Raw genomic sequence first — 25,363 nt, 5'->3', positions numbered from 1 at the left:
ACCCAAAACTGACTGTTGATTTAGCTCACCTGTCATTAGCCTTTATTGTGTGCATGTGTCTGTGGCCATCTTCCTTTGGTCCAGGAATACAGGAGGAACGGGAACAAAGAGAAAGCTTGACCAGAAAGAAAGGCTCAGACAGGGAAGGGGAGAGCTGAGCCCCATTAATGGACTTGGGCAGGGCCAGATGGAATTTCTGTTTGAAATGGTATTTGGGAATTCATTTGCCAACCTGATTACATCTTCTACTTTCCTTCCTTCTTCTACATATTCCATTTGGCCTTTGGAGGCCAAATAGAGGATGTGCTCTAAGCCAATAGAGGATGAGGCCAACGGATGAAACAAACATTATAGTTATTTTGTTGTCATATCTCCCTCCTGCTCCATACCATTAGCTGATTTTGGATCGGGACTGTGATGTATTCATGTCTGTAGCATGAGCACTTGCCATAATGCCTAGAACCCAGAAAACTCCCAGTAGGTTAGGAATTGAAGGCACAGCCATTTCCCCTTCTTCCTGTAGAGCACCGTAGGCTAAAATGAAACCAAAGTGGGTTTGGAGCTTAGCTATGACTGCCCGGTAGCCCTGCCGTTCTGCTTGTTCCCTCCACGGCTGAGGGTTGGCTATATTATATTCTGACAAACACAAAGCTCCTGGAACAATTCCAGACCCATAAAAAGCCCATTAAATATCCACAGGGTCAGCTCAGAAGTGAAGAATATGAAGCAGCTGGAAAAAGTGCTCTAACAGTTCAGGTGGAGACGGACACGAGACAGGCACTGAGTGTGTGGGCAGCACACACGCTGCGCTGAACCGGGTCGGGGCGGGGGGGCGCAGGTCAGTGGGCTCCCCGGCCGGCGGGCGGCTGACACCGTCTCTCTCCCACTTTCCCCAGGGCAGTGTCCGTGTCCTCCATGTCTGAGTTCCAGCGCCTGATGGACGTCTCTCCCTTCCTGCCAGAGAAAGGCCTGCCCACTGCCAGCAGCAAGGAGGATGTCACTCCACCCCTGTCCCCTGACGACCTGAAGTACATTGAGGAGTTCAACAGCAAGAGCTGGGACGAGAAGCCCCCAGACCCCTGGGCAGACAGGACCGAGGGGGGGCGGGTGGGGAGCGAGGCCAGCACCGAGCCTTTCCCTGACTCCTCCTGGTACCTCACCACAAGCGTCACCATGACCACGGACACCATGACCAGCCCAGAGCACTGCCAGAAGCAGCCCCTGCGGAGCCACGTCCGCACCGAGCCGTCCGGGGTGCGGGTGCTGCACAGCCCGCCTGCGGTCCGCAGGGTAGACAGCATCATGGTGGCAGGCGGTGAGGGCTTGGGCCGGGCGGAGCCCGAGGGCCCATTTTCTACAAGCAGAGCTAGAGGGGGCATGGGAGACATGAAGGGGGGACCTTCAGAACACATGCTTAGCAGGTGGCCTTGTGCTGCCTCCAGGCACCCCCGAGACTATGGGGAAGGAGGGTTGCACCCCCTCGATAGTGCCCTCTGCACCCCCCTGGGTTTCCCCTCCCCACTGCATAGCCTGGAGATGTCCAAGAACATGAGTGACGACATGAAGGAGGTGGCCTTCTCTGTCAGGAATGCCATCTGCTCGAGTTCCCCTGACCCCCGGGGGGTCAAAGACATGGCCTGCCAGACTAACGGGTCCCGGACGACTGGGACCCAGACCATCCAGACCATCAGCATCGGCCTGCAGACCGAAGCCCTGCGTTCCAGTGCCATCACCAGCAGCCCCCACAAGTGTCTCACACCAAAGGCGGGGGGTGGTGCCACTCCCGCATCGTCTCCGTCCCGCGGCCTTAGGAGCAGGCAGGTGGCCCCTGCCATCGAGAAGGTGCAGGCTAAGTTTGAACGCACATGCTGCTCCCCCAAGTACGGGTCTCCCAAGCTGCAGAGGAAGCCCCTCCCCAAAGCTGACCAGCCAAATAACAGGACCTCGCCGGGGCTGGCCCAGAAGGGGTGCAGTGAGTCGGCCTGGGCCCGCTCCACCACCACACGGGAGAGCCCCGTGCACACAGCCATCAACGATGGCCTCTCCAGCCTCTTCAACATCATCGACCACAGCCCTGTGGTGCAGGACCCATTCCAGAAAGGAACACGGGCTGGGAGTCGGTCTCGCCCAGTAGAACCCCAGCAAGAGCTGGGTCCAGGCCAGGACACCAGCCCCAGTTCGCGGGGACGGTCACCCAGCCCCATTGGGGTTGGCTCAGAGACGTGTAGGGAGGAAGGGGGAGAGGGGACACCTGTGAAGCAGGACTTATCCGCTCCCCCTGGCTACACGCTCACTGAGAACGTAGCCCGGATCCTCAACAAGAGGCTGCTGGAGCATGCCTTAAAGGAGGAGAGGAGGCAGGCCCCCCATGGCCTCCCGAGTCTTAACAGTGACAGCCACATGGGAGAAGCAGTCAAAGCTGAACCAGGGTCCATCGAGGTAATGAAGGCTGAGTATTCCACACCCTTACCCTACCAGCTCTTCCATTTAAATGTTGGGAAAACAAGTTTGAACCTGGGATTGTACTAGGTCATTTGATTTCAAGAATTGTTGTCCATAATAGGTCCCTGCAAACTGGGGAGATACCTGGTTTAGAGAGAGTGGAATAGGCAGAAACACAAACCCTGAGCTGCTGCTTAACGAAAAGTGATCAGGTGCTGTTCTCTCATCTAAGTAATTGATGCTCGTCTATTTATCTGGGCTTTTCACTTGAGGTTATAACTTGCCCTCTTTCTGGGTGAATTCGTGTGCTAGGGGTGTGTGTGTGTGTGTGTGTGAAGTATATAAGAGTTGTTTCAGGGCTTTCTGCATGCTCCAGATCTTTATATGCAATAATACAAGAGATGCACTAGAGAAGGTTTTGAGAGTAGGGTCTAGAACATCTCTCGCAAAGAACTAAAAGAACAGCTGAATCCCATTGTTGGCTTCAATGCAAAGTAGCAGGCTTATATCTCACAGATCACATATTGTCTCTGTGTCCCTGAAGCCCTGTGGCAAGAAAACCAGGTGAGGCAAACAGATATGATCAAAACCCTGCCTTCATACAATGTGATTATCTCCCTGGCATGTCACATTATCACACTACATACGACCACACATATTATCTCATTATTATATGATTATTATTATATTCCCTTTAACATTATTAGCAAAATCAGCCAACTTTGAATTCTGTTCTGATGTATAGCCACATGTAGCATATTTGTACCACACCATTTAAAAAAATAATCCCCACTTCCACTTCAAGAATGAGCAAAATAAAACAAAGCCTAATGACAGTGCCAGGGGTGAAAGAAATAGATAGGGATGCTGGCCTCACACAGTTCATGTGGTGTTGAGGACATGGTCCCTAAGCCTTGGTCAGCCATTGTTCGGGAGTGGTCCCACGTGTAGACTTGAGGGTGAGCCCCAGCCCACCAGTAGCCCAAATGGACAAAATCCACACAAGGGGGATCCAGACGCCCATGAGCATTCTCCAGGTGGGACAGCCCAAGCAGATGGCTAGGGTTGGAGAAAAGGAGGAGAGAAATACGCTCCCTGGGCTGTCCCCTGCTTTCCCGCCGGCCATGGCCCGAGCTTCACAGGTGAGGAGAGGAGGAAGGTATAGCTCCGCCCTCTGCCCCACATATTGCACAGAACAATGACCCTCAGGTTCCCAGTCTAACCCCTGGAGGGGTATTTAACTCAAAACACAGAGTTTAAATCTGAAATAGGTTAAACCTTGTGAAGTTGCCGCGGACCTACAGAATCATCAATGCCGTCTGCTTCAACCTAATCTTGACAGTATATGGCCCACCGAAGATGCGAGTCTGTGATAAGTGGTTCGCATGCTCTGAGAAGGACAAAGAATTCTCAGTTGTGGTTGAGTGTTCTTAGGTGACAGATGGAGTCTTCTGTGGGCTCTGGTACCCCGATCCTTTCGGGGCCTTCAGGTAAGTGGCTCGCTGTTGCAGAGGATCTATTTGTGTAAATGCCCTGCCCTTTTCAGGGCTCTGGAAGGATCAGCTGAAAGCAGGGCTTTGTCCCAAAGTGTTAGCTGGCTGTGCCTGTAGTGTCCATTTATATTAGAGACTAAATAGAAACTAAATTTTAGGGACCAAAAATGCTTTGAGTTACTAACAATGAATGCTCCAAACATTCCGATCCATGATAACATAAAGAAAATGGTTTAATGACTGAATCACAGTTCCAAGGCATGAAAATGGTTTTATTGGTCAAAGCTGTGTGCACCCCGTCCCCCGCCTTTTGGTTCTCTATAAAGTGTCTATACAGATTTTCTGCTCACTCGGTGTGTTTGCTGCCATGAGAGATGACTGGCCAGTTTGAAGAGAGCAAAGCACAGTTTCAGGGGTTCAAAACCTGCATGGGGTACTCCTGGCACTGTTTAAATGCCATGGCCTCTTTTTTCCTCTGTTTGTTGGAATTTTGCTTGTTCTAGATTCCAGTGGAGATATTCCTTGTCTGAATTGACTTACTCTTTAGGCCCATTGGAGAGCCCTTCTCGTCACTCCATAAATTACGTGGTAGTTCTGGGTTTTCATTCCAAAATCACCAGAACTGACTGATTTCCCAGCCTGCTCTGAGCACCCTGTTGTGGACTCTCTAGCTCTGAACTTTCGCTCAGACATCTAGGCATAGGGGCGACACAGGGATCCTGGCTAGGACTCTGCACAGCAGAGATGCCCCTCTCTCCCCTCACTTTCACACCGCAGCTACTTACTCTTATTCTCTTGGAGCAATAGCACTGGTGCAGTGATGCAAAGGAAGCTGTGAGTTCTCGTGTGAAGAGAATGAGAATAATCTGGAAATGTAATGCTATTCTTCCCACCCATGTCTACATGGAAAATGAGAAGGAAAATTTTTAGTATGAACAGCAGTCGCTTGATCATTGTGACTAAAACAAACCAGCTGTTCAGTGCTCTGTTTCAAATACAAGAGTCCTGTGACTTCCATCTCTCCATGCACCAAAGGGCCTTTGAAAGTTAAAAGCCAAAGGGCAACTCAGGGAAGAATAGAAACCGGAAAGGAGAGGCCTGTTGCTGTTCGGCAGTGAGGGTCCCTCCTCCCTCTTGACCGAGGCAGAGGAGGAGTCTGTGTGCCCCAGGAGTGCATGTGCCACTTCTGTGGGACCTCATGCTTCTCCTGTTTTCTGTCTCGAGCTGGCACCCGCTTGTTGATGTTACTCCTTTACTGTTCTTTTTTAAAAAAATATTTTCCAACCTACTTGCTTTTCTTTTCTTTGTCTATTCTGTCCAGAACCAAACTGTCTTACTAACTGCCCCCTGGGGACTCTAGCCCTGCCTGCCTCACGCCGTAAGTGCTTTCTTCCTTCTTTCCAACCTGTCTGGAGAGGTCATTTGTGTAACTCAGGGTTAGCATCTGACACACAGAAACAAGATGGAATCATCCCAGGTAGATTTGCTTTTTAGAGACAGCTGCTTGCACCGGCACAGGGTTCCTCACAGATTGGGGGACAGATTGGCAGCCTGGACAATCCCATTTGCTGAGTGCCGACTGCTCAGTGCAAAGAAAGGCTCTCAAGTTATAGAGATCCTGCCGAGATTGCTGCTCTCCTGTGCAGTTTGCAGCCAGTATGCTTTCAGAGGGTGTAAAGGGACATTGGCTGGAGAGGGGACTGTCTCTGGCACCGACTTCATGCCTGTGGAGATCTTTGAGTCAACCGTCCTGGACCTGCTACCAATATTTGGTGGCACATGTACATTGCCATATGCTGTAATGAGATGTGACCATAATGCACTGAGGCTCCTCTCTTGTTTTCAACAGCCACACCGGAAGGAATAAAAGCAAATGCATCTTGTCCTTCCAAGTGGTCACCATAGGTGATCTACTAAATGCTCAATAAATATTTGCTGATTGAATAAATAACAAAGTCATCCCCGCTCCAAAAAATATTCTCACGGAATTGCCTTCAGAACTTAAATGGAGGCATGAGAAAATATCAGTCTTGTTTTTGACCAAGGATATAGTCACCCACTCACCTCTTCCACTGGTCTTAACTCAGAGTGCCGAGTACCAAAGTACAGTTGGCGCTCACAGGTGAAAGAGGTGCTCCAAGGGTCCAACGCCCACATCGCACATTGCAGTGGCTCCTCAGGAAAGGACAGTATCGTTTGTGTATGTGTGCCAGTGTGTTACTGAAGAAAACGTGCATCGAACTGGTTGCACAGCATTTCTTCCTAGGGAAGTTCACAAACAGATGCTGGTGAAGAGGTGGCACAAAACTAATAGAAAGCCCATTCTCATCCGGGCTGCGTGGCGTCAAACCTATATCCGCAGCCTTACAAACCTGCATGCAACACACAACACGCACGTACACACCTCGTGCCAGCGGCGGCGACACCGAAAGACGAAAGGGTAGCAGAGATCTCCAACCACGTTCCTCATGCCCTGGGGTAGGGTGAGGTGAGGAGCTCACCCCGCGTTAGGTTCACATTTCCTCTATTTCAGTGTTTTCACAGGTGAGGAGGAACCTCTGGTTGTCGTGGTTCTCGGTTAGCATAAGTGCTTTGCTGATCCAGGCTTCCCCACTGTCGTATAAAGTGCCAGCCACAAAAGAGGCAGGGACCATGAAGAAGTCATTTCCAGTGTTCATGCTCATTTCCTGCTGACCCCACAGCAAGGCAATCATCACTCCATGACTCTTCCAGAAGCGCCGTGTGGCCTGCCTTCCATCTTCTTCCTTCATTGTCACCTTGTCCATCACATTGTCCTTCAGCACAGATGGCTGTCTCTTCCCTGCTGTCACTCCCCTGCTCCTCTGACTAAACAGTCTTCATTCTGGTCTTTGCAGTCGCTTGTCACCTCTCTTTAAATCCTCTGCTTAACATCCTGACTGGCTGTGAGGGTCTTTGCTCTGTGTCATCCTTCATTGCAGTGGTTTGCCATCTCAGCTCTTTCTTGTCTGAGTGGCATTTGGGCAGATGGCCTCCACCCTGTAGAACTCACCGTTTCCTCATGCCACAGCTTTTCCCCTTTTTCTGTGCCAGCAAATTCCAAGTTTGGCGGTCCTTATTTCCTACTGTACAGACTAAGGACAAGTAGCTCAGCATTCTTTGAAACCAAAAAGGGACCAGTGGCCCTTGAGAAGTATTATAGATGACTCACAGCATGGTGGAGTCTGTCTTGCATTATCTGTTCTCGGAAGGTGTGGGATGCCTGCAACACCAAAGCCCAAGCGCACTCTTGTGCCACCTTTTAAAATGCTGCTGCGAGGCAGAGTCATTAAAGGAAACTAGACCTAAATTAAATTTTCTGCCTGCGGCACTCTTTCCATGTTGTGGGAGTTTGTTTAACCCACTGCCTGTCAATTTGGAATAAACAATAGAAGAGTTTGTTTAAAGGTGAGTCTTGTTGCTAATACAGCTGGATTAAATCAGAGTCTCTTCATGGGCCCCCAAAAGACCAAGGTATAGGGAAGCTGGCCTCTTAGGAGCAGTCCTTTCACTAAACAGATTCAGGAGGGTCACACTGATGGGACCAGTTGGGTTGTAGTGTGACCCTGTGGCCTGTGTAGAACACACGTGGCCTGTGGCTTTCCCCACGTTTCGTATGCTCCAATTCTGAAGGCACTCTGTAAACACGCCCATCTCATGCCATTGCCATTTTTGATCCTTTTGACATTTTCCCTTATGTCGTCACTGATCATTTGTGTTATGTGCTTTACTTACCATTTTAACTTACTCTCCACGAGCAAAATATAAATAACATTCAGAAGTTGCCCCTGGTCTATTGCATTAATTACAGTCTGTCTGAGAAGTGTGTTTGGGGTAAATCACCCTCTAAAGGAACTATCAGTCTGAGTAACTCTGTCTTTCTCTTTCTGGCTTTGAAGGAACTACCTTGTTCCGCACTAGCTCCATCCCTAGAACCCTGCTTCTCCAGGCCCGAGAGACCAGCAAACCGTCGCCCTCCATCCCGTTGGGCCCCTCATTCCCCCACTGCCTCACCAGCTCAGTCACTCGGAGACCCAAACTCTTTGGAGGCGATCGGCGATGAGGAGCCACCCGGGGAGAAGCTACTACACCTGTGACATGATGCAAAGTTTGCATGGATTATCACAGAATAATTCATTGTAATTTGCATAACCACACCATTGTCATCAACCAAACTCCGCCCAACAGGAGAGATCTAGTTTTCTCAAGGTCAAAGAATGTTTTCTAAAAAACACAGCTGCGAATGTTCAACCTGTGAACCTGAGATGTTTCTAGAATGAAACAGTAAATGTGCCTGTAATAACTTAATTTTTTTCATAGCTCAGAAAACTATTTTTGTCTCCATCTTTTTTACACACAATATATTAAACACAAAAGGTAAATAAGATATAAATACATTTAAAAAATAAAAGTTTTAAAGATGTACATTTTAAGAGATTCTAAACACCCCTACTCTCAATACTGACTGCCTCTCTGTTAAATTTGCACTGTTACATTTTGGTTTGGTTTTATTTCCATGTCGAATTAGAGTGTTTTAAGTTAATTTTATTTTGTCGGTGTTTTTGGTTGTTAAGAATTTTTGACATGCTTCAGACTGTCTGATTTAGTCAGTGAACTTTTTGTAGTGAAAAAGCCACGAAGCCAGTAGACAAGACAGATATCCTATATACAGGAGGGGATACATGTCAGCATTTTGGGAAAGGTACAGAGTCCTCAGCTGGGCTTACCAAATTCTCTGTATAATCCACATATTCTACTCGACTTGCACGTCTTCAGGTTCAAAGCACTGGGGTGCATGTACATACGGCTACTGTGGTCTTACCATTGCCTAAGTGTGAGTCTGTCTCACTGTGACACATTGTGAAATCCCTCGTACTGTACTTTTGTTGTCCTCTTGCATTGATGATACAACAGCAATGGCATTTTGAAATTATTGTTAAACGATTAACTGGCAATATGCAGTGTTTACTCGAAATTTTCTGTTCAAGGAAAAATACTACAAAAAGTCATGAGGATACCAAATTGACACAAAGGATGGTGCCTCTGAGTCTGTATGAGACTATGATGAAGTAGAAATAAAGCCTTTACAAGATGGCAGCTTGTTCCCAGATCTTGTGTTTCACACGCCCTCCATCTTTTCCTAAGGGCTCACGTGGAAAGTTGCTGTAGCCAGGGGCACTCAGGAAAGGGGAGAGCTTGTAAGAAGGCAACAGCTGCTCACATATCTAACAGAATGCACTGTGAATGCATGATTATTTTTCAGTTTCATCATACTCTAAGAGCGTCCTGGGATAGATAAAAAGGCCACTTCATTCTTGTTGAAAAAGCCAAAACTGATGGGTGTGGGGATGTGAGGAAACTGGCTATCTGCAAATCAAAATGTGCCTGGCCTCTCTCCCTCTTCCCTCCTTGGGAAAGCAGGAGTGGCCCGTAACTCCAGAAGAGACGTTTCCATCCCTGATACTGAGTATCTAATAGAGTAGGAATCTCTAAAGATGTGATACTGCCAAGAGCACATGAAGAACCATTTCAGGCTGAAGCTTCTGGCTTCAATGTTTCATTAACTCTACCATTTTCTTATCTAGACTGGCTAGTGGAATAAGTTCTGTTCCCAGCGTTACCACAGTTGGATCTTTAAACTAAATATTATCCCCAAAATGGAAAGTAACTGTTAGCGAGGATGTACAGACATTGGAAACCCAGTGCAGTGTTGGTGGAAATGTAGAATAGTGCCACTGCTATGAAAACAAATATGATGAGTCCTTAAAAAGTTAAACAGAATTATTATATGATCCAGCAATTTCGCTTCTGGATTATAGGCCCAGAGGAATTAGAAGCTGGGACTTGAACAGATATTTGTACATCCATGTTCACTGCAGCATTATTTACATTAGAGTATAATCAACCCCAGTGTCCATCAGAGGATGAAAAAATGTATATACATGTATAAACAAAAATATATACAAAATATATTTACACACGATGGAATATTATTCAGCCTTAGAAAGGAAAGCGATTCAGACACATGCTGCAACATGGGTGAAATGTGAGAAGATTATGCTAAGTGAAATAAGCCTGTCGAAAAACAACAAATATTGTATGATTTCATTCATACGAGGTACCTAGAGTAATCAGATTCATAGATACGAAAAGCAAAATAATGGTTATCAGGAAGTAGGGCAAAGAGTTAGTGTTTATTGGGTACAGAGTTTCTGTTTGGGATGATGAAAAAGTTCTGGAAATGGATAGTGATGATGGCCGCACAACAATGTAAATGTACTTTATGCCACTAAACTCTACACTTAAAAATGATTAAAATGATGAACATTATGTATATTTTACCACAATAACAATGTTTTAATGCAAAGAAAAAAAAAATATTCCACTTAACTACCCTAGACATAGCTGCAAAAGAACTACCAACAAGTACACAAATATTTTTTGCATGCCTACCCTGTACCTGGGGTAAATGCTGGGAGGTGCATTAACATCTTTTCAGTTGGAAAACCACCAGCCAGCAGCAAGAAGGAAAGTTGTTGGCATTCAAAACTAAAACAGCATTAGCATCAAGTGCAGTTACAATCCAGCTCCTCAAACAATGCTGTAAGGACAATGTTCTATTTCCTGGCTCTGGTCTCCCCTATATGGCTTTATTCTCAGACTAGCATCCCAAAAGTTGGCAACGATTGTTCCCAGGGGCTCTTGTTAGTTTAGCAACAACTAGAGAAAGAGGACCTCTTGCCAGTAGTTCCCACAGAAGTCCCAGGACTGATGAATCTCATGGGTCTGCTTTAATTCACATGTCTCACCCTAAGCCCATCACTGACAGATTGGCCCAGCAAAGGAAAACCAGGGAGCTGTCAGAATAGAGGGGAAAGGGTGTGTGGGAGGCAGTGAAAGCTGCTTCCAACTGTGAGGCACCCAGAATTACAAGGAGAGGTTCCGGCATCAGACAGAACTTGCTGTCTGCTTGGAAGAGATGGAATTCCCAGGCACGAAAACAAAATGCAAAAACGGTATGTGTAAATCTTAAGGTCTAGAGCTGGACCTCCAAGGAAGAGCAGGATTTAAACGTGAAGGGAAAAGTGGTTGGGTGGGAGAACAGTAGGAGAAGAGGTGTGGGGAAGTGGTAATAAGTACATCTCACTACAGCAGGAAGGTGGTACCTGGGCTGGGAGCAGGACCTGCAAGGAGCAAAGCCATATTATGCAGCATCGGTGCTTTGAAAGCCAGTTTGGAACTTCTCCAACCAGCCAGTTTCTGACAGTTGGGCACATGTATTCTTGAATCCATTCTCGTGGAACCTCTCTGACTTTTACAAAGGTAGCACAGTAGAATGAAATCGGTTTCTACACTCCTGTCTGAATGAATGCTGAGGCAGCTAAGTGGGTAATGCAGGGCTCCAAAGAGAGAGCAGCTGCACAGGGAATGGCCTGCAGGAAGTGTTTGTTTAAGCCGGCATTAATGTGCCATTTGCTTCTTTGTCCTAAAGAAAGAGGCAGGAGCAGATTCCTCAGACACAGCTAACAGCACTTGCACGCCAGGCATGCCTTGTCCAGGGGGTCAAGGCGAGCACCAGCAGCCCAGAGGCAAAGCTCATCATGCAGTCAGTCTGGACAGTGGCAGCCACATTCCACTCTTTCTTTTCTCCTTCTGAAGAGGTTACATGTTACATCAAGGTTTTCAATATTAAGTGTCTTTTAAAAAATACGTATCATAATTCAAATTTCATTTAGTTCATTTATGTTTCAACCTCTTTATGTGTATTTATTTTCTTCAAAAAGTAGCTGAGAAGTGCAATTATCTTTGTATTTTTAATTCATTGATTTTTACAGATTGTGGTAAAACACATATAAAATGTACCATATTGACCATTTTAAAGCATACGATTCAGTGGTATTTAGTACCTTTGTGATGTTATGCAATCATCACTACTGTTTAATCTCAGAACATTTTCATCACCCTAAAAGGACATAGTATTAGGCAGTCACTCTTCTTTCCCTGGCAGTCACAAATCTGTTTTCGGTCTCTATGCATTTGCCTATTCAAGATATTTTATATAAATGGAATCACACGATGCGTGGCCTTCTGGGCTTCTTTCACTGGGCATAACGTTTTTGTGGTTCATCCATATTGTAGCCTATATCAGTACTTTATTTTTTTTATAGCTGAAAAATATTCAACTGAATGGATATACTGCATTTTGTTTATTCATTCATCTATTGATGGTAATGAGTTTAGGTTACCTGAAGCAGCCTTGAGCATTACCCGAAATGAGGCAATTCACAAGGAATAATCAGAATACGCATCAATCAAATTACATAATTGAGGCACTTTGGCATCTTTAATTCTTAAACATAGTTGTTTCAAGAAGCCACTGATACGTATTATACTTGTCATGCTTTTCTTTGATTTGCATCCAGTTCTTTCAGCATCATTCTTTGAATACTATGTGCATTGGAAACCAGTACAGCAAAGAATCCAGCTGAGTCATAAGTAAGTTGGCTGTTTGAATGAATTTGATGACACTGGGTTTTTAATACACTCTGGTCACTAGCATCAGTGTGGCACTGAGAGTGGAAAAATTGAATTTGAATCCTGGTTTAAAGTAATGCATGCGAACTTAGGCCACCTCTTTAAGACTCATTTGAAAAATAGCAACAATAGGGGTTGAGTGAAAAGAGTGAAGGGATTAAGAAGTACAAACTGGTAGTTACAGAAAAGTCACAGGGATGTGAAGTACAGCATAAGGAATATAGTTAATAATAGTGTGATAACCATATATTAGACTAATCAGAGAGATCACTTTGTAAATTATATAAATATCTAAACATTATGCTGTACACACCTAAAACTAATATAAAATAATACTGAATGTCAATTCTAATTGAAAAAAAAAAAGAGAAAAATAGAGACAAAGAAAAAGAAAAATAGCGAAAATAATATTTACTTCCCAGGCTCATAATGATTAAAGTTTACCATTCACCTGCAGTGTACAAGATACTATGCTAAGACTTGCAAACACCAAAGATGAACAGAAAAGATAAGCTCCCTGCTTTCTGAGAGCTTATATTCTAGTGTTAAAAAAAAAAAATTCAACTGAGTGTGTTTTAAGATTTAATTGGCTTTATGAAATCACGAAGGTTTAATGGGCAGCATCCCATCTAGCAAATGGAGCTCCACAAGGCTGTACAAAATGGAAGATTTTTAAAGACAGAAAAGGGGCAGAAAAGATAAATTATTCGCGGGGAATGTATTGTTTCAGGCAAGGTCGCTGTACTAAGGAGAATGGAATGGACCACTCAGGCAGATTACTTCATGAGTGCTGACCAGGTAATTCCAGGCTGACCTGTTAAAGGTTACATTTCTGGGAGAAACTGAGACTTCAGTGAGGCTAGGTATTAAGTCTTGGTTTGCTAACATGGGGCTTAGCACAAGTGACTCCATTTGGGGCCGATTGTTTCTTTTTAACACTAGTGATGAGAAACAGGAGTCAGTGTGACGGAGAGTAACTAAAAGGCTTTCCTGAGGAGATACCATTTGAGCTGAAGCCTGGACAAGAACTAGCTGTCAGCCAGGAAGATGGAATATCTGATGCAAAGTTGGGACGAGGAGGTTGGCATGAGCCTGGTGTTTTTCAGGAAGTGAAAGAAGGCCACTGTGTCCTGAACAAGGGGAAGAGGGCTAGGGGGAGAGAACAGGGAGCTTGGGAGAGGCCTATGGTCCACCAGAAAGAGTTTGAATTTTATGCTAGGTAAGAAAAAGAAAAATTCATTGAAAGACATTAGGCAATGGAGTTACTTTATAAATGACTGCTATGATGTAATAATAAGAAGGGGCAAGATTGGTAGGCTTCCTTATTAAAGGCTATTGTGCTGACCCAGAAACACCTTGATGGTGGCTTGGACAATTTTTGTGCTGTTATTATTAGCATCCCCACCCCCAGGCTTACCACATGCTACTCATCAAAAACTGGGCTTTAGAATCTGACGCTGAGGCTTCCGCAGGCCCCACTGCTGAACTCTAGAATCTGCCCCAGTTGTTCAGACGAAAGGTGAACCAAGCCTTTATTTATTCTTCTGCTGTCTCTCAGGCCGGGCCAGCAGCCTTGTCAATGGCCTGGGGCCAGGAAGAACTGGTTTCCCCTCTCAACTCCTTCTCTCAGGGCACGACATCACACAGCAAGTTTCCAACTCCTGTCTTATTTTGCTTTTAAGGTCTGATCTTCCCCAAAAGAAGCCAGCACTTTAAATTGTTATCAGTCATGCATAATTTAGTAAAAGTGTTTTCCTACTCTTTAAAGTTGTCTTCATAGGGGGACAACTCAGGTCTCTGGATGTGGGCATGATGGAAGAGGGCTGGAGAGGCACAGTTATAGATGTTGTACAACCTAATCTAAAAGAATGTGGTAGGAACATGACAAGAGTGCTGACTTTTCTCTTCCTAGGCCGAGTTCTGTCTATTAGATTCGAAGAACCCACTCCATTTCGAAGATAGAAGCCTCTGTAAGTTCCCAGTAAACTGATAGATTTCAACAGATCTTCATGAATCCAAACCTCATAATCCCCATGGTAATCCTAGAAAAAATTCATCACTTGTCATTCATCAACTCTGGGCCCTCGTTGGTCCTCTATAAACACAATTTTAACTGATTAAAATAAAAACATTGAAGATACTAATAAAATATGTACACCTAAAAATAGCAGGTGGAATTAAAAATTTTTAATTCCAAATAATACTGTGCTCATTCACCTACCTAAAAAATATTCTGAGTGACCAGGCACTGGATTAGACCCATGGGAATGCAAACATAATTCTGATGTATTTGCTCTCTTGAGGTTCATGACCTGGTCAAGGGCATCCAACCCTCTGGGCTCAAATCCTGCTCCACTACTCTCTAATCTAACGTCTTTGGGAAAGTTTTTTCCTATGAAAAAGAAAAATAATCATAGTAATTGCCTAATAGGTAAGTGATGAGGATTAAATAAGTTAACGTTTATTAAACATTTAGGATGACACCTGGCATATTATAATACAATATGTTAAGTGTTACAATAGTACACGTAAATGTAGAATGAGCACGTGAAAAAGATGTGGGATGGTCTAAGAAAACCTCACACCGACTAGTGTGGTAAGTGTCTTGAAGGATGCATAAGGTTTCTCTAAGGGCGAGGGGACAGCGAGAAAGAGAACTTCAAGAAGAACTGCTTAAGTTAGGCATGTAATACTTCTTTGGGATTTTTCAAGAGAGATTAAAAATTATTTTCAATTACTTTTGTATACTGGACTGGTGTTTTTATTGAATGTGACACCATGCTAAGTTTTATTGGAAAGAAAACCTAAGGAGAAGAAAGTAGCTCATCCATCCTTACCCCTAAGACCTTGCCATCCATCCCAACATAGTAATCTCATTAAGAGGCTGCCCTCGCAGGAACACAGTTACTCCTTCCTGGAAACACCATCTTCTACGGCATTTTTTAGAAAGAGTCACTTTTACTTTTGTTACACTAGAAGAGTCATTTCCTAATGACACCAACAGCCACATTTGCACTGCCTTGTTGAGATCATGCCTATTTACTTGTGGGTTAGACTCTGGACAGGTGCTAACATTCTCAAAGTACTGCTTATAAAAATGAGATTTGTGTGGACTTTGTTGTGTTGTCATTAGAGCTGTTCATGACTATACCTCTTCTGAGCACGTAATAAAATCGTACTTCTCCACTTCCCCTAGAAGTTGGGTGTGGCTTTTTGCCAATGAAATGTGAACAAAACCCACATGTGTCACTTCCTGCTGGAAATTTTTAAAGCCAATAAATACATGTTCTTTTTCTGCCTTGGCAGTTATGGAAACATGTGTCCATCCATCTGGGACCCTGAGTGACAGTTATACACAGGCCCATTTTAAATATGCAGCATAACGGACAAATAAGTCCTGGTGTGTCAAGCCATTGAGATTTAGGAATTGTTCATTAATGCAGCATAATTTAGCCGACCCTGAAGGGAATAACTGTCAAAAAAGATTGAAATACATATATAAATAATATAAGGAAATCAAAACAAGATCAAATTTTCACAGTATAGGAAAGTGTTACTTCATGTTAACAAAAAGAAAATTTAAAGCTATGCCAACAGTTATTTTCCTTATTGAATTCTTTGAATTCATAATAAACAAAACTTCTTTCCTTTAGCTAAGAGTAGATGAAAGTAGAACTGTGCTTGGTATTGAACTAATTGACTACATGTATGAAGCCGAAGCAAATGAGCTAAATATTCCAATGGTACTGCTTCCTACCCCTTCCCTTCTTCTTAGCTACACTGTTGAAAAAGTACAGACTTGAGTTCCTCCCTTGAGCCAGCAAGCTGAGACAAAGGTGGACAGTGATTTTCCTACAGAACTACAAGGGCAAGTTGGAAAAGACCTTAAGAGCATTATGTATCAACCCTTCATTTGATACATAATCTTAATAACACAACCATTTTCTGAGGGTGCTTTCTTGTAACTTAGCACAGTGGTCTCTAGAACTACCCTGAGTACCTTAAGGCCCTACCCCAGACCAAATCAGATTCCCTTGGGCACAGCCATCAGTATAATTTAGATGTTGCCCTGGTGGTTCTATTGTGCAGCCCAGATTGAGAACTACCAGTAAAGCAGAATTTCTTAACCTAGTTGTTCCCAAACCTGGAATCACCTGGGGAAGTGGGGGTAGGTAGGGGGTGGGTGGTTAAAAAACCTGATGTCTACTTCCCACTCTACCTTCTGGTGAACTCGGTCTGAGGTGAGACCTGGGCTTTAAGAAGAATTAATCCCCATCAGAAGTAATTCTGTTTTTCAGTACTGTTTGGGTGCCATGGTCTTAACCTGATTTAAGAGCTTGAGGTCTAGCCAGACAGACATGGGCACAGATTTGACTTCACCACTCTCTGTGCTTGTGGGCATGGTCCTTACTTTCTCTGGAGTTTGGTTTTCTCATGCTGTAAAATGAGGGTAACAGAACCTGTTATATGACATTTGCTCAAGAAACGTGAGTTGATATTGCTTTATTTAATTATTTTCCAATAATCCTGTGGGTCAAGGTTATTGTCCTAAGCTGATAGTTAAAGGAACCCAGGCTTGGAAAGGTTGTTGGCTGACTCAAGAGTACACGATAATAACTGGCAAAGCGAGACACCTGCCAAGGCTTTACTGAGCAGACACCCGATGCCCACTCCATGAGCCCCCATCCTGGGTAAGCAGATGAGGCTGGCCCATGTTGTTCGATCAGCCCTACCGTAGGACACATTGAGGTTGTCAGGTGGACCTGGGCCCATCTTAACTCACTTGCTTCTGTCCTAGAGCTTAATAAACTAAATCATGCCTTGAATTTCACTGACTTCATCTCTTCTTGAGGTTGTAAAATAGCCTCGACTGACCCCTCTAACCAGAATCCTTTTCTCAATGTGTTCTGGAAAAGCAATGACTACCCCACTGTTTCTTTTAATTATATAGTGCCCTTTCTAAAGTGATTGTGGCCTGTTAAATCCTGACATATCTCCTGACAGAAGGATGAACTCAGTCACTAGGGACACATTACTTCTATTTGCTGCATGGATTGTGGAGAAGACACGGAAATTGCCTAAGGCACTTCTATACCTTGTAATGTAATACTTTACCCAACACTGGAAGGAAAATATAGAACCACAGGACTAGAGGAGCACCTAGCACCTTCAGATATGACCACAAGTATATTTCGTTTACCTAAAATATACGTTCATCACTAAGCACTGTCTCAGGTCTCCTCCCATCTCCCCAACCCCAGTGGGGTGGCCCAGGGAGGAGACAGGGCATCTAGCTCACTGCCTCTCATCTCCATTATGCCCTAACCTCTTTATTTAGAGATAAACAACTGACTTGCCACTGCTATGTAAGATGACATGAAAACAGTTTTAAAAACATTCCTAGTCCCTGTTCAATCAGAACAAAGCCCCTAAATCGCTCCTCTGTAGGAATCCTAGAGCTGCAAGGTTATAGGGCCAGCTGTGCTGGCAATTTTGATGCCTTGAGAAAGCAGACAGATTTCTTAGTATGAAAAAGCCATCATTCTTCCTCAGAGAGGACCTTTCCAGTTACTTCTTTCCTTGTTGGCGACACCTCCGTCCTGAAGGAGGTCAATCCCAGACCGTACGGGTTAAAGCAAAAACCCAAGATATCAAGGCAGGAACATCTTCCCCATGAGAACACTGTGTCCTCAGAAGTCAAATCCAAATTGAATTGAATTCTCAGAGCTACTAAAGATCTTGTCTCAGTTTACCCTGACCTACTTAGGGGAGGACCAGAACCAAGCAGATCTTTTTAAAATGAAATTTAGGACGCTGTACTCAAGACACAGATGCCTCACAAAGCAACCAGTGACCAATTTGGAGGTTCGATTCAGTATTAACTCGTCGCCTGGGAGACTAGATGGGCCGCAAACTGTTTCCATGGTGGTCAAGAGGAGGGCTGAGGCCGGTCAGTGACGCGGGTAAGTGCCTCTGGGATGCTCTTGGCGCTGCCTTGTTGCCAAGCAACACCGTAGACGTCACTCTTAGAAGCCTCAGTAGCAGCATCTGGTGAGCACATTACTCTGTCATTTCAACAAAACGTAATGTGAGTTTCAATTCATTGCTTCCGGTGGGGGATACAGCGGATGGGGCAAGTGCACCAGGGCCCCAAGAACATTGCCTCCTCCTCTCCATTTGAAATCACCAGATCTCCTTTCCCAGGGCAGGAGCTGCTGGCAAGCTGCTGTGCACTCACTTGTTTACACTTCTGGCTTCCTCAGCCTAGTTCTGCTCTGACACTTGCAGTGAGACTAAAGCTAAGGGTACCTCTTCCTGGCCTCAGTGGACCATGAATTAATGTATTGTGGTTTCGCAGGCATCCTGGATTGTGAGCCCCATGAAGGTGGGCATCTCTTCCTTGTAACCTCACAGTACCCTGAACAAATTAGTAGACCCTCCAAAAATACTTGTTGGATCCACTACTCTCATTACCAGTGTGTGTGGGCTTTATTATTATTATTATTTTGAGTTTATTAAAATTTAAGGACTATAGCCTAAGCAGTAGCCTGAAAGACACATTCCTTAGTGTAAACACACACAGCACAGCAATAAGCACATTGAAATGCCAATGACTACAGTTTATATACATATTCATGGCTTCACGAAGTGCTTTTACACACATCATTCCTTTAATATACTTAGGATTTGGGGGCCTGAATGTAGTGCCTGTTACCCATTAGTCACTCTTTCTCAAGCCTTTCCACAACTCTTCCTTGCCATGGTCTTCTGGTCACTTGGCTGCTCCCCAAGCCATAAACTGCTCTCCCTAGGAGCCTCTCAGAGGCTCCTGCCCACTCTTGGATTCCCCTGGAGAGGCCTCTGGGAGGCACTGAAGCAGATCCTGAGCTGAGGGTGGGGGGGAGGGGTTGGAGTTGACAGAGAGAGGGAGGTGTCAGAAAACTCAAATCTGCCCTCCACCTCCAATTTGTATTCCTCCCTCCTCCAAGACCCCACGATTATTGGCCGGCCCTAAAATGTCCTAGAATGTTAATTAATAATAAACATGATAATTTATTGAACACTTGACCATATGCCAGATATCACATTTAATACAACAATCCTAGGCTTCTTATAGATGAGGAAATGAGGCTCCGAGAGGTTAGGTCATTTATAGGCAGAAGAGTGAAGCCAGAGGTTCGATCCTGGGTCATGTGGCCCAAAGCCCAAGCCCCCAGCCAGCTGCCAGTGCATGCTCCTTCTGTACCATTTACCCTCCACCCTTGGCTCGGTGCAGAAATCCTCTAATAGCATCTGAGTATCTCTAGAAACACATTCGTAGTAAGCTGTTCCCTACCCAGACACCATTTGGGACCATCTGTGAAAAGAGATTTTGTGTCCATTTGTCCATTCGCTCAGCAAACACAGAGTATCCACTCTGTTAGACTCTGGACAAGAGTCATATAAAACCTGGTTTCTTAAGAGAAGAGGATACATAAAACAAACAAATATGTTCAGAATACCATGCTTACCAGGTCAGGAACAGGTCTGAGTGCCACCGGACATGGGAAGGTATAGCTGCTCTGCTGGTGGGTCAGCAATGATGTCACAGAGGAGAAGCTCAACCCTCTGTGGTCATGTTCAAATAATACTGCTTAAGCCCCACAGGTGGTATACAAAGGGTTTGTACCCAGAAAACTCATAAACATACACCGCTCTTAGTCCCATAAAGATAAGTCCCATCCCAGTCTCCCCACAGTGGTCACTTTCATTCAGTCATTCAGCGTTCTGCCATGTGCTTGGCATTCATTCTGGTAGGGGCTGGACATACGATAAAAGCCAGAATGGACTAGATTCCTGCCCTCACAGGGCTGATGGGTCTTGGATACAAGACCTATCACATCATAAAACTGCCCAGCCAGGCATTCACTACAGCATCAACAAACATCAAGATTTATGGTTGTGCAACCTAAACATGATGGCACATATATGGTTGCAAACAAAGTTGGTTTAAGCCATTGTGCCAGGAGCTGAGGGTTATTGAGACATGCCAGTGTCTGTGGTGGCCTGGGGCTGAGCATTTATGCACTGACGTTTGTCAAGTATTGTGCTTCTGTAAGATGACATTTTGTCAAAAATAAGTGACTCGTGTGAATAAGCCATGTCTCAAAACCTTCCAGAAAATATAATATATACATATTTCCTTACTTTCTTGAACAAGACCCTCCAATGTCCATTCTTCTATTAATTGTGCAGGTAAAGCCATCATTAAATTTACAATTACCGGATAGCAAATGAGCAGGGACTTGGGCTAGGGTGTGTTTTTAAGCTCCTGTTGGATTTTGATAACTCTATGTACCCATCCTAACAGTCAAGTCAGATAATGAAGAGATGTCTCTGCTTCAATTCTTGGTTTAATTTTTAAATAATATTAATAATTAATACTAATCAATATATTAACACTTAATGTTATTAATATAAATATTATTATTGTTACTCATTTCTTTATGTTTGTGTAATCATCTGTCTATCACCCATCCAACCATCTGTTTATCCTCCATTCATTTCACATCCTTGTTCATGCCAATGTACTAGTTATTAAGAGATCTGCTGCACCTCCAAACTCAGAATAAGAGATGACTTTGCAGGAAAAGAAAGGAGACGGTTGTAGTAGGGAAGCTTGTATGAGAAACAAGAGAACATTGATATGATTTGTGAGAATATATTTTCTGAAAAGCCCCATCTGATTCATGACTTCCACAAGGGAAGAGCCACTTGGTAACCCCCACCTGGATGTTAGCAGTTATCCCCTACTTAAGACACCTTCCAGAGATTATGTCAACCCCAAGCTACACTCCCCTCCTGAGTGGGCCAGTCTATCTCAGAAAGTCATAGATCTGGGCTAAGTAGCTGCCTTACATGAAGCAGGCAGGCAAAACTTTCTCCTCCCTCCAAGGCATTCCTATTTGTGGCCTGTACCACCAGGACCACCTGGGGTAGGAAATATGCTATTTTGGACAACTTGCTCTCTCTCTCATATCCAGAAGTACGAAAGAAAGAGCAGTGAAGACATCTCTTGAAGGTCTCCAATGCCATTCTATTACTCTTAATACAATTCTACAAGGAACACAAGTCCAACCATAATTCTACTCTCCTTTCGACTTCTGATCAAACACTTTTACTAATTTACTCCAGGAATTGCATTATGCATCCATCTTACAGTGCCTGTATGTAATCTCCCTTTTCAATAAATCCAGTCAACTGGACTATTATTACATAATTATGTTTTCAATATGAGGTCTAATTACATACCCTTACTGTGGTCAAGATTCTTCCACTTAGTTAATCAACAAGTATTTATTAACCATGTACTACATCCCAGTCTTGTATTCAGGAATATAGAGTGAGTAAGTAGAATATAGAGTGAGTAAGTAGACACTGAAGGAACCCCTCAGTGTCCAGTGAAAGAGAAAGGCATACTTGCCTCCACTCTAGCATAGGGCACTATGGAAGCACGGGGTACATTTTTTCGAAATGCAAACAAAAGTGAACACCCACAAAACATCATTGTTTTAGTTTAGTCCACTTTGGGGATGAGACTCTTGACTCGGGGCCTTTCTAATTCATTTTTTCTAGATACTATAAAACTATCTGATTAAGTTCTTTAACTCATAATTTTATAAAGATGGCAAAAAGGTTTATTGAGACTGGTTGGACTCACACCTAAATTAAGAAGTCTTGCAACATAGAATCTACATTAGAGTCAGTGAGTGAATCATAAACACTAGTTGTAGATTACAGCCTCCTTCTCATTAAGGAGGTCATGATGCCTCCCACCCAGTGTGGCCTAGGGCAGGGTCCAGTTCCATCTCATTCCCTGCAGTGCTTCTCTGTCTGGGCTGCCAGCCCTCAGATTCCTCAAAGTCTTCTGTGGATGCAACTACTTAAAGAACTGTCTTTATTCATTGGTCTCCTTGAATAGGCACACATCCCTTCAGTGGGCTCTACCTGATGCTGCGTGCAAGGCTGCACATATTTATCCCAACCTGAGTGTTCAACTTGTTGTCATTGCTCCCTCTCAGGATCAGTGATCTTAGTAAAAGTGTTGTCTTCTGCGCTAGAGTTGCAGCTATGAGAGAAGCAGCCCTTCACTTTGGAATCTAATTTGCAAACAGCTCTCCCATTGCACAAACACAAGGACAGCAAAATAATTTCTGTGTATCCTGGGGATTAATAGATCTCTGTGTAACTCTGAGTCACTTCATGACATATACTGCATGGGCTACAGAGAGTGGAAAGGGAATATAAATAGTGAAGAAAATAATACCAAGAGAGAATCTGGAAGAAATAGGTCTAAGTTCTTGAAGTTGAAATGCAAACATAATGGGAAAAAGAGAGCTATAAATATTAGGATTGAGACAGGCTATGAAGGAAAGAAAACCCGAAAGAACAGCGCCTTAAACAAGATTGAGGCTTGTTTCTCTCCCATGGAAACATAGGTAATGCAGGGCTGGGATAGAGCACCACAATCATAAGGAATCCAGGTTGCTTCTAGAGTGTAGCTCTGTCACCCTCAGCATGATAGATTCTAACTCATGACTGCTCAAGCCCCAGTTGTCACATCCTTATTCTACCCAGCAAGAAGGATGAAGGAGTAAAAAATGGATTGTCCCCTTTCTATGAAAACAGTTCTCAGAAGTTGCCATCTATCCCGTCTGCCTACATTCCATCAAACCAGTAATTAGTCACTTTGCCACACCTAGTTGAAAGACTAGAAAATATAGACTTTTTTTCTGAACAGCTTGTGTCCTGCAATGGCAGTTGAAAGATTTTGGCAGTCTGTGCAAATGGCCTGAGTAAAACATTGAAGTTTAAGATCTCAGAGATGGAACACTTCTGGATGATGACACAATGAAGACTATTACCCCAGAAATAGGTGGCCGAAAGACAGTCAAGGTGAAGGTCATTGACATGTTGAATTAATGGAAGTGAGGCTTACCTTGTGGTTGGATTGTTAACAATGTGGAAACTGGCTAAAGGAGTTAAGGTGGAAAAGAAGATTGTGAGGCCACTGATAAAATCCTAGCCACATGGTGGACCTTGCAGCAACGTGGACCATCAGCTTAAGTTTATTCTATAATTATTTTATCTAATTGTCTCACTAGATGTGCATATACCTCAAGGAGTCAGGAACCTTCTCTGCTATCTCTCTTTTGATTTCCTGAGGTAGTGGAGACATTGAATACAATAAACAGAAGTGGAGTGAAGAAATCCCAAACGCTCATTGGGTCTCAGAAGATAACCAAATCTGTCCTCTTCCCCACAAAGCCTTCACCAACTCAGCATCAGAAAAACAACAAATGGTCTTTCCGTTTTGGTCCAGCTTTTTGGTAAACTGCCCAGTTTAACAGGCAGCCCATTTGTTTTTTGAAAATTGAAAAATAGTCCAGGAAAAAAATATAAAACAAGGAAAAATAAGAACATTTTATGTGTTATGTTGCTGTGATAGACTGAAAATAGGCCCAAGAATTACACTGCAGCATCTGCTGCCAAACTAGCCAAACAGAAGGAGGTTCACTTCCTATATTCTTTATTATTAATAGAAGGAATAGCTGATTTGGAAAAATAAGGAGAGAGCAACTTTGTCCTTCCCATGAAGATGAAAAGCTTCTGTATAAACCATGCACTTTAAAAAAGGCAACCATCTAACCGGTTTGGAGGTAAGGAGGGACCAGGTTCCATGTCTGGCTGACTACCTGACTCCACAGGCCTGGCTGGGATGGTGCTTCAGGCAGGGGCCTCATTCTAATGGGCTTCTCTCCATTTCCACGTGGATTCATCTGCCCCTCAGGCCAAGTGGCTTTCATCTGCTTGGTATGATGGATAGGAGGACGGACAAGTGGGACAGGTGAGGTTGGGCCAGCTGAGATGTATCAGAACCCTGAAATGTTATCATGCAAATTAAAACACAGATTTTAAAGTAAGTGAGGTCTAGACATAATTTGAAACTAATGCAGCAATTGAAAAAGCCTTTCAATGTTTATTTGGTGCTGAAGATTGCCTTGGCAGTCTTCTCCCTTCAAACCCTTGAATAGGAAGCCCTTCTTTTTTTTTTTTTTAAATGTGAGACTTATAAGTGTATATATCAAGCTAATATCAGTAACAGGAAAGAAACAAATTCTTAAACTACCCTGTACTTATACTCCAAAGCAAACTGTTTCTTTTGTTTTTGAACAACAGAATAGAGGTAGGTGATAACAAAAACTAATATAGCAATATTCATGTACCCATTATTTTAAGTGAATAGTTAGCATTTGTTAACATTTACATAGTCTATAAACTATAGTTGTTTCTTGTTATTGTCAATAGTTGTGCAAATATTAATTAGCAAATATTGAATCACTACTCAGAGGGGAGATACAGTGAGGTTCCTGGGAACCTCTGGTGCGTCTGTCCATAAACAGAAGGTGGTGTGGTTCTGTAGGGTTTATACATTTTTTTACATAAATCATATACTGTTCCAATGTTCTGCAACTTGCTTAATCCACGAAATTATATGTTTTAAAGATCTATTTATGTGGAAACATATAGATCTAATTCATTCATCGAAACTTCAGTATAATTCAAGACTCAGTAATTAGATAATATCTGTCATCAAGGGTTTTAAGCACTTCCAATGAAAAGCTATTATTCATTCTACTCCAGGAGAGTTGTTTTGAAAAACAAATCTGGTCATATTATTTCTTTTTGTGAAACCCTCTTAAGGATATGATATAGAATATAATCAAAACTCCTCCATACATCAAGGTCATCTTCAATCTGACCCCAGGACCATTTCTCTGACATCATTTCCCTTCGCTCAACCCCGTGTAATTGATGCTGTGATACACATCATT

At 43.7% G+C, this 25,363-nt stretch overlaps 1 protein-coding gene across 8 annotated transcripts in view; it reads left to right on the top strand.

The window, feature by feature from the left end:
* Nucleotides 1-9,050, top strand: part of MTCL1 (microtubule crosslinking factor 1) — a 114,010-nt gene extending 104,960 nt beyond the window's left edge. For 4 of the 8 annotated variants that reach the window (XM_016120964.2, XM_036229857.1, XM_036229858.1 and 1 more), the window contains 2 exons: nt 897-2,439; nt 7,853-9,050. In XM_016120964.2, the coding sequence (XP_015976450.2) occupies nt 897-2,439; nt 7,853-8,050 (1,741 nt within the window). In that variant the 3' untranslated portion in view covers nt 8,051-9,050. Of the gene's footprint in view, nt 1-896 lie in introns of all 8 variants that reach the window. The other 4 variants (XM_036229860.1, XM_016120966.2, XM_036229859.1 and 1 more) reach the window with 3 other exon arrangements.
* Nucleotides 9,051-25,363: the final 16,313 nt, after the last annotated feature.

Source organism: Rousettus aegyptiacus, unplaced genomic scaffold (genome assembly GCF_014176215.1).
Source record: "Rousettus aegyptiacus isolate mRouAeg1 unplaced genomic scaffold, mRouAeg1.p scaffold_m13_p_12, whole genome shotgun sequence".
In the NCBI taxonomy this organism is placed as follows: Eukaryota; Metazoa; Chordata; class Mammalia; order Chiroptera; family Pteropodidae; genus Rousettus; species Rousettus aegyptiacus.
Note: the sequence above shows the minus strand (reverse complement) of the source record. Positions and strands in the feature narration are given on the sequence as shown.